The sequence below is a fragment of the Varanus komodoensis genome, unplaced genomic scaffold, assembly GCF_004798865.1.
Source record: "Varanus komodoensis strain SLA01 unplaced genomic scaffold, ASM479886v1 scaffold53, whole genome shotgun sequence".
In the NCBI taxonomy this organism is placed as follows: domain Eukaryota; kingdom Metazoa; phylum Chordata; class Lepidosauria; order Squamata; family Varanidae; genus Varanus; species Varanus komodoensis.
In genome coordinates this window covers 5,320,825-5,330,117 of record NW_025336126.1, presented here as the reverse complement: position 1 = coordinate 5,330,117, position 9,293 = coordinate 5,320,825, and the positions used below count along the sequence as shown (strand labels likewise).

Below are 9,293 nucleotides of genomic sequence, written 5' to 3'. Positions count from 1 at the left end.
GGCTCCCATTTCCCGCTTAATCTGTTTATTTCAGCCCATATGTCAATCTTCAGAGCAAGGATTTGAATGCGGATAAGCCGCTTAAGGCAGGGTCAGACGTGAGCCACCAAAACGGCTTTTGCAACCTCTGCAGTCAGATTGGCCGGCCGCTGCCATGGTGGTGCCGCAAGAAACCAAGAACAAGGGAATCCTGTCCAGTGAAGCCTTTATTGAATGTGATTGCAGGGACGGAGGTGGGATTCCTGGGGCAGGTTGGAAGGCATTGCCAAAACGCAGCCAGCAGCTTAGGGGATAGATCGGATGGGTGCAAAAAAGGGACATCAGGCAGTCAAAAGCAAGATATTTGAGCTCCCATATTTCTGACCCCCCCATGCCCACCCCCCTTGCCTTACTCAGTCTCTTGTAAACTGAGGTTTGACCTCACCTCCCAGTTCCGACTGGGATTTGATGTGGAATTCCGCAATTTTCCTTCCCAAAAGGTGCTGTGCGTGTGTGTTCCGTCGTTGACAGCAGAGGGGGCGAGTGATTCCGTCAGCGGGACATCATCCTCACAAACTCTGCAAGGGAAACATTGCAAAGTGCGTCAGCATGTTTGGACTAGAACGGAGAAGCAACGGCACCATCAGGGTAGGACTTTGGGGCTGAGGACTATTGCCTCGTCCCCTCTCAGAGAGAGAAACCCAAAACCCCGCAGTGCTGACTGGACACGACTGAACTCTGCCCCTTCCTGCCCTGTTGTTAGAACACGTGCTTCGTTTGCGCAGGGTCCCGTTTTCATGAGAAGAACCTGTCGGTGTCCAACACCAGACTAGATGGACCAGATGTCTGACAAGCCGTGAGACAACTTCCTATGTTTTTAATGTATTTTACAAGGCGGTGCCATCTAGAGTTGGAAGGGAGAGTTAAAGCCATTACTGAGGTCCGACACATTACTATTCCACCATGGAAGCCAGTTTTCAAGTCTCCACTTAGCCTTGATGTTTGCTGAGCGACTTGGGACACTCTCCAGGTGGGCTTGTATGATCCCCCCCCCCCCAAAGCCACACTGGGTAGAAAATCACACGGTGGCCTGTTTGTCCCACAGCCTGCAACACGCCAGAGTGTCCTGAGCCAGCCAATAAAGCCAATCACTCCAGCAGTTGCTAAAAGAGTCCTTATTCCATACAGCTGCAAAATATTCACCAGCCCGAAAATACACTCAAGGTAGAAAGTTGCTCTCTCGCTCTGACTGACGTCACCCCAAACTTTGCTTATGAACCCTTCGAGGCCAGTTCTGGAGGGAGGTGCACTCTGGACGGCGCTTGCTGCCGCTCCTTCGATCAAGTTTCTAATTGCCCCAGCCGGCGAGTGCACCTGCACAACCAAGCATCCCAAACTGCCAGGGAACCCTCCCCAGCCTGTTCTCTATTGGCTTCTTTCCCACAATCAGGACTGCGAGGGGGCTCAGTGTTGGTCCTTGAAGTGCTTTGACACTTGCTGTCTCAGACTGGCCCCACTGGGGTAGTTCGCCACCTGGAACCTCTGTTCTCAACAACTCCAGTATCAGAGTGAGAACTCTGAGCCTCTACTGGGACAAAGATTAACTCCCGTTCTTCTGAGCCTAAGCTATTGTTCCAGCCAGAACAATAGATAAATAAATAGCTGTGATGAGAGAAAGGGGAGGCATCTTTAGGGAAGGCATCAACTTGCTACTTTTGTTTTTTAAGTCTGTGCAAAAATGTTTATACATTTTTGTGTACATTTCCCCTAATGTGTACATTTTAGCACACCTCTCTTGCAAGCATTTTTCTGCAACACAATGCTATTTTGTATGTTTTTCCCCATTTGTCCACACGTTCTTGTGCACACTGTCTCCTAAGAGATATACATTCTTATTTAGAAAACTGCTTTTTAAAATTCTGAAAGGTACAAATGCCATGACTTACCTTTAAATCCTCAACGAGCTCTCATGGGTGGAGCAAAAAATTCTTCTAGCCCTGAGCTACAATCATCATGTAACTGGAGCAGTCTAATAACACTTTAACCCTATTATCCAAACCCATTTAAGCCTATATCTTTTCACTCTATCCTCCCAAATTCTGTCTCCCTAGATCTTGAACGGTTTAACCCCTCACCCCATATCCCCTAAACCTATGATCTCTGGCCATCGATCCTATATTCCCCAATCTCTTCTCACCCTCAAAATCCACAGTCCCATCTCCGTTGACATCTGCTTCCTTCACCACATCGGCAATCTCTCTGGGGGTCAGGCGTTCCCCCATCAGCCGCTGCATGGCTTGATACAACTCATCCAAAGTGATCTCTCCATCTCCATTTGTGTCAAACTGGAACGAAAGGCCAGGGTAATTTTGAAAGGTGCTCAGAGTCCTGTTTTGGACCAGCGGCAAGGCAGGGGATTAAGTGAGAAGTGTGGCTAACATCCGCATTAGTTTAGGTTGGGCGCTAGTCAGGATTTAGAGCCAGATGATGGGCCCCTTCTGATCCCTGATGCTTCCTTCCCTGCTGAAGCCTCCCAGGAAAAGGAATCTTTGGTGCAATTTACAATAACATGGTTTCCAGGAAGTACAAGCTGCTTCTTCCAGAGAGATCTTGGCATTTTAGGGTGCTGTGTATGGGTTTATGTTTTTTCAGCAGGACAAAGAGCAGAGTGGGGAGAGCAGGTTGCCTTTCAGGTGATAGCACACAGTGAATTCATTACAAGACTAATTACACAGCACAGCAGTACAGGAAAGTGCATTATACGTTCTTGTGGCCATGGGTGTATGCCATATTTTGGCATTTCGAGGGGTGAAGTGGGACTAGGAGGGCACCACTGATGATCTGTTGGTCAAAATGGCTGAAGCCACTTCTCCCTAGAAGCCAAGATTCAGAAGGGCTTTAGAAGCATATATAAGACAAGGTAGGGATTGTTAAAGGGCGGCTCTTCACACCAGGTGGAAGACGTTTAACATGTTCTGGATGGGGCTGTCATTCCTCTAAAAACCATCTGGGGTTTTTTGGGATCCATCCCTGTTATTTGAGGCTAAAGCAGCTTGGGTGGCATGGAGTGCCTTCTACTCGTTTTGGTTGGTGGCTCAGCTACACCTTTGCCTGGATGGAGGTAACCTGGATTCAGCTCTCTCGACTCTGGCAACCTCCAGCTTAGATCATTGCAGTGTGATCAACATAGGACTGCTGGTGAAGGAATTTGCAGCCCTGTCAAAATGCACTAGCTAGATTAATAACAGGGACAAGAAGGTCCAAACACATAACAGAAGTTCTGGCCCATTTGCCCTGTCTGCCTCTTTGTTTCCAAGTCTGATCCAAGGTGGTGGTTCTGACCTATAAAACTTCACATGGCTCCATGACATACTTGAGGGAGTGCCGTTAATGGCATGAGCCCACCTGTACACACAACTTTCATAATCTGAGGAACTGCTCCAAGGAAGTTTTGGTAGGTGGCAAGAAGGGAAAGGGTCTTATTGGCTGCCCATGCCAAGGGGTGTATGCCACCGAATGCCAGGGGACAGGCAATAACAGTAGGAAAGGTCTACTGGCTTTATACTCCCCTGTTGTGCCAATATATTGAGTCTTTGGTTTGAGCTTTAAGTCAAGCTGGGTTGAAAAAGGCAGCCTAGGTAGGCCCAGCACCAGGGCCAGGATTGCTGCCAGGGTTCCCAGTTTCCTAGCAGGGCACACCAGCATCGCCTCCAGCCAGGTCCTCCTTGCTAAGCATCTGGCTCTGTAAATTTTTATTTTGATTTCCCACAATGCCTCCAGACAGCTACGTGGCGCACCCCAGAGCACTATGGGAAATCAAAATGGCAACCACCAAGCACCCTCTCAGCAGTGCTGTTTCCTCCCCTGTTTCCAAGTAAGTTCGGGGGGGGGGCAAATTTATGCCATAAGAGGGAGTCCTAAAGAGGGCACTTTGCCCATGGTCTCCTTAAACCCGGAGCCAGCCCTGCTTTGAAGATTGCTAAGTATTTTCTGGTTGGAGAAATTGGGGAATGAGATCAGCTGGATTTTCTGGGGTGTGTGGAAGGGGATACATGCAAGAAAAATGAGGCTGGGAGAATGGACTCCAAGGTCCCAACCCACCTTACCTCCTTGAAAGCATCCCTCATCTCCTGAAGTCCAATCATGCCTGCAGTCTCTGCCAGCAGCTTTGGGGTCATCATTTCCACAAAGTCCTCGAAATCCACACGTCCCCCAACTACAGTTAGAGGAGAGGGGATGATGATGATGATGATTGCATTCCATTATATGCTACACCATTCTTCCTATTGCAAGGAACCCAAGACAGCCCTCACCTGCTCTCAGTCTTATCCCCACAACAACAACAACCCTGTGAGGTAGGTTGGGCGGAGAGCCTGTGACTGGCCCAAAATCGCCCAGTTGGCTTCATGGCCAAGTGGGGTCTAGAACCCAGAGAGAGTCCAGTCCTCTCACCATTACGCCACAGTGGCTTAGCATATTACATAGATTAAAATACCTCATTGAAAAGTGTCTCTAGGTGTTTTACAATTCAAAATAGCATCATCATGCAATGAATGTGCCAATGCAGGATAAACTGGGATATCAACCTGAAAGAATAGGACAGACTCAGTTTGGTGCTGAAAAGGTAGCCAGGTGGGTACCAACCCAGCTTACCTTTGGAGAACATTCCAGAGCTTAAAAAAAGTCTTCCAGACATCCAGCGAGATTATCCAGACATCTGGGCTTCTCCCTGCGGTTCCTAGATGAGGAATGGGGACTCGAGAGGGGTGACAATCCCCATCATCACCTGAAGCGACCAGAAGAAGCTACAGAAGAGCAAGACCTGGTCGACAGATCACCTGGGACAGCCCATCCTGCTGCAGCAGAGGCCTTGCGTCCAATGGCAGGAGGAACATGCAAGATAGACCTGTCTTTATTCCTGTGCTTGTACATTTTAAGTCCGCTCTTCCTTTTCCAGAAACACTTGCATACCCCTTCACGCTTTTATCCTCACAACAACCTTGTGAGGGAAGTTAGACTGAGGGGCAAACTAGTCCGTGGTATCAAAGCCAACGTCACCTTCGACACACACTTTTTAAAAGGCAGGGCAGGTGGGTAGGGTAGGGGGCATGAATTGATAACGATCAGCATCAAAGTAAGAGAGGAGGTATAATTTAACCCTCCTCTGCTGGGGTCCTACTTTTACTTTGTGGTCTTTTTATTTTTATTTATTTATTAAAACATTTTTATGCCGCCCCATTCGCCGAAGCCTCGGGGCGGCTTACAACATAGATAAAACAATAAGTTAAAATATCCATATAAAATAATCTTAATTAAAACACACATTATAAAATAAGCCGCCCTGGCCAGATAAAATTCAATTGTATTTAGCATTTAAAATGTTGCTTAAATAAAAAGGTCTTAGCCTGGCGCCGAAAAACAAATAATGACGGCGCCAGGCGGACCTCTCTGGGGAGCGCATTCCATAACTTAGGCGCCACCGCTGAGAAAGCCCTTCTCCGAGTAGCCACCCTCCTAATTTCTCTCACGGAGGGCTCCCGGAGAAGGGCCTCTCCCGCCGATCTCAGGGGGCGACTGGGCAAATATGGATGTAAGCGCTCCTTCAGGTTACCTTCAGGTAAGTCTTACATGCCAGGTCACCTTCCATCAGCCACTTCCTGTCTGGAACAAACTTGAGGTGATATTAAGTCCGTCCTCACTGTTAATGTGCAAGTTTGATTAAAGTACACCAAGCTGCCGGGTGTTTGTGCGCTCATAATACGTGGGTTGAGGGTTGGGATTGGGGTTGGGGTTGGGTAGGGAAGCAGCGAAGTTGAGGGTTGGTGGAAAAATCAGTCATTTCCTGTCCTACTGTGGTCTTAACCAAAGCGCCCTTCCTGCAGTATTTACATTTTCAGAGGAAAGCTCTCATACATGCCAGGTAGAGCATTCCTTCCAAAATGCAAATAGCAACTTATTGGAGGAGGGGGAGATTGCAGCTGGGAAGAAAGGGGTTAACCTCCTCCCTGCACCTTCACAATCTGGATAATTATCAGCCCACACACATAAAACATGGCTGGTTTTGCATATTAATAAAATGTGAACATGAAGCGCAGGGCAGATGTAAGACCAGATGGCCAGGGCAACTTCTTCTTCCTTCTCTTTCTCCTCCTATATTTTTTTTTTATACTGATAATTTTAATTTTATTTTTGTAAATCAATGTATTCTTTGTATTTTTATATTTAATGGTAATTTATTATGTACTATTGTATTTCAATGTATTATATCATGTTGTAAGCCGCCCCGAGGTTTCGGCAAGGGGCGGCATAGAAATGCTATAATAATAATAATAATAATAATAATGATGATGATGATGATGATGATGATGATGATGATGATGATGATGTTGGTTTTTCTGAGAGAGAATGACTGCTCTTGAGTCACCTGGTCAGTAAAACTATTGTACTGCACCAGCTCTTATTGCTACCTGTCACTCCCCTTATAACTCACTTTTGTCTTTCAGATGGCAAACAAGTCAGGGGCAGGAGCATTTGTTTATTACATTTATATTCTGCTGTTTTACCCCCTCCAAAGAGTCCAAGGATGCATGCAAGTTGCCCCACCTTCCTTTTTATCCACACCACAACCCTGGGAGGTGCATTTGGCTGAAAGAAAGCCCATGACTGATCCAAAGTCAGGGACCGGCTCCATGACCTTCATGACCAAGTGGGAATTGGAACCCAGATCTCCCAACTCTCAGTCTGGCACTCCAACCGCTCCACAATGCTGGACCCAGAGTCTGTCAGGGCTTGCCCTTTAGGCTAGATCCAACACTTTGCAGAGAAAGAAAATAGGTTTGCCCCATAGTTTACCTAAGCAGGGAACGTATGGACCTCTACAGGTCGCTGGGCCGTGAGGGTTGAAGTCCAACAACATTTGGAAGGTCAGTGGCTCCCTGCACCTGAGCTAGGTATTCCCCTGCCCCGCCCTTCCCCATGTCTCAGATCTGGGGCACTTACGATTCATGTTGATCTGCTGAGACAGCTCTATGAGCTCCATCTCCGTTGGCATGTACCCCATCGTCCTCATGAGGTTGCCCAAGTCTTTGCAGCTGATATAACCATCTTTGTCCTTGTCAAACTCCTCAAAGGCCTCTCGGAGCTCTGGTTTTGCAAAATAACAATAATGTAATTACATAATGCACTGAGGATACCACGAGCCCTTGCTTGTCTTTGCCTGTTTTAAAGCTCTAGGTTAATTATTTCATTATCCTACTTCAGGGAATACTTTCTATGTCAACTAGTCTACCAAGGGACCCTTGGGTATCCTCTAGAGAACTCCTGTGCATTGCAAAGGATTTTCAAGTACATTTGAAGACAGCTTTCCCCAACCTGGACTATGAATTCCAATTATCCCCAGCTAGTTTTGCTGGGACTCCAACGCATCTGGATGATAGCAGGTTGCAGAAGGCTGTTCTAAGGCCTCACTGCCACCCCTTACGAACCCAGCCTGTGGCCAATAGTCCCCTACATCTTTGCATTTCAGGGAAAGATTGGTAGGGACAGGAAGAACTGTCTTCATTGGAAGTTAGTCCATTGCTAGCTTTTCGATCAAGAATCCCCTCGTGGGCTTCTGAAGAACCTCAAAATTTCCCAGAAAAATCATCACTCAGAATCATGAACTCATGCATTTGTTCCTGCTTACCTTCAATCTCATCTGCACCCAGTTCCCGCTCCTTTAAAAGAGAAGTAAAGCCATTCATTGCAATGCATGCACAGGCAAAGAAACCTCAGAAGTCCCTCTCCCAGAACCCTGACCCACAGAGCTGGAGAAATGAAGGATCCAGAAGTTTTAACTCCTAATCCTTTTTCCTCCCAGCTCACCACCTCGAGTCTGAAACAAAGCCTTCTCTGTCCCGCAGACCAGTCAAAATCATTGCTCCGAACTGTCAGAGCACGGTAATGTTGTAGCTGTTAATAGATCAATATTTAGAGGCACAGAGAAGGGCAAATGGGATCCAGCAAAGAGTTGGAACTCTGCCCAGAATGACAGATCCATGCTCACAGTGAGCTGGAGGGGAGGGGGAGAACCTCCAAGGTCCATGGAACTCAGTGACACAATCAAAGAGCCCACGAAGGAGCAACAGGGTAGCCACCAAGTACTGGAGACAACCACGCTAAGACAATTCCATCATGATTTCTGACTCGTGGGACAGCATTCTTCAAGCGAGTACAAGAGAGGGTGAGTCCATCAACTGGACGCAGCTGATGAATCCCGAGGATAACAAACATGCTGCCGACATCTAGGACAGTCTGGGATGGATGGTGTATGCTTTAGGAAGGGAATTTGAAGGAGAAAGTTCAGGGAGACAGTCTTGCCTACTCCTAACAGAGACCCAAAGGAATGGGGATCTATTCCTAGTACTAAGCTAGCATTCGGGTGTCCCTGGATCCAATCTTTGACTGGAGAGATAAAGAACAGCTGTGAGCAAGATGCAGCTTCCTGTGGCTCACTCAGCGGTTTCTCTCATTCCACTCTCACATCTGGCTAAAAGATTTGGCTCAATTTTGGAAATAATGGGAGGAAAAACAATTTACCAAAAGCAAAAGTGAGAATTGGAGCACCCAGTATGAGCAGGGCTCATTCTTTCAAACCACCCTCAATTTTCTAGAAAACAACAGTATATCCTATCTAATCTTCTTGACTTTTTTCCTGAAGACATCCAGGAGTTCTGGTCCCCTTCTTGCCTCTCACCCTAATCCACCTTCCTCCTCTTGAAGCCTGGCCCACCAAGATGCTCTACCAAAACCTGAGCACCAGAATGCTTTCCAAGAGCTGAAGCTGCTATCCTGGACTGGTTCATCCCCCCATGTTCCTCTTTGGAAGATTCCTCCATTGAAGGGGAAATGGGAGCCCGCCTCTCTGGATCTGCTGCATTATAGGACTAGACCCTTCTTGCCAGCCCCAGGAGAGCACATACCCCATGCTTCTCAGCAATGCCCTTGCGCAGAAAGATGCAAGCCGGTCCCAGGGTATTCTGCATGGCGCTCTGCAATGTCCACTCCAGCGTTCCTGATTACTCCTGTCCCCTTTAGGACAAGAAGAGAATGTCTTACGCTGAGGGCGATTTAGAGAAGGGGAAAGGGGATTATCCCTCTGTTCACATCCGCTCCTTTCCGCCTCTCCTCCTCCACCATCACCCAAGCTTTTTTGCTCTCTTCTGTTCTGGCTGTGACATCTGCTGAATAAATCCCGCCACTCCTCCCCAGATTAACATCTGCCACATGATAACGGATGGCAAGCAGAACTCCAGAATGCTCAGCATGGACACAGG

General features: G+C 47.5%; 1 protein-coding gene across 1 annotated transcript; it reads right to left on the bottom strand.

Annotated features, from left to right (window-relative positions):
• Positions 1-531: 531 nt before the first annotated feature.
• On the bottom strand, positions 532-9,002 carry CABP5 (calcium binding protein 5). The gene is made up of 6 exons (XM_044448022.1): positions 8,940-9,002; positions 7,664-7,694; positions 6,979-7,122; positions 4,086-4,195; positions 2,177-2,324; positions 532-557 (listed from the first exon to the last, which is right to left on the bottom strand). Exons 1-6 carry the CDS (start codon positions 9,000-9,002, stop codon positions 532-534), a joined length of 522 nt encoding a protein of 173 aa, XP_044303957.1.
• Positions 9,003-9,293: the final 291 nt, after the last annotated feature.

Excerpts from the sequence above, each read along its gene's own strand:
- CABP5 (XM_044448022.1), bottom strand. The coding sequence starts at position 9,002 with ATGCAGAATACCCTGGGACCGGCTTGCATCTTTCTGCGCAAGGGCATT. Across the intron at positions 4,196-6,978 it reads TCAGCAGATCAACATGAATC|TTGGGGGACGTGTGGATTTC; the intron begins GTAAGTGCCCCA and ends CTCTAACTGTAG. Across the intron at positions 558-2,176 it reads TGGGACTGTGGATTTTGAGG|AGTTTGTGAGGATGATGTCC; the intron begins GTGAGAAGAGAT and ends TTTCCCTTGCAG.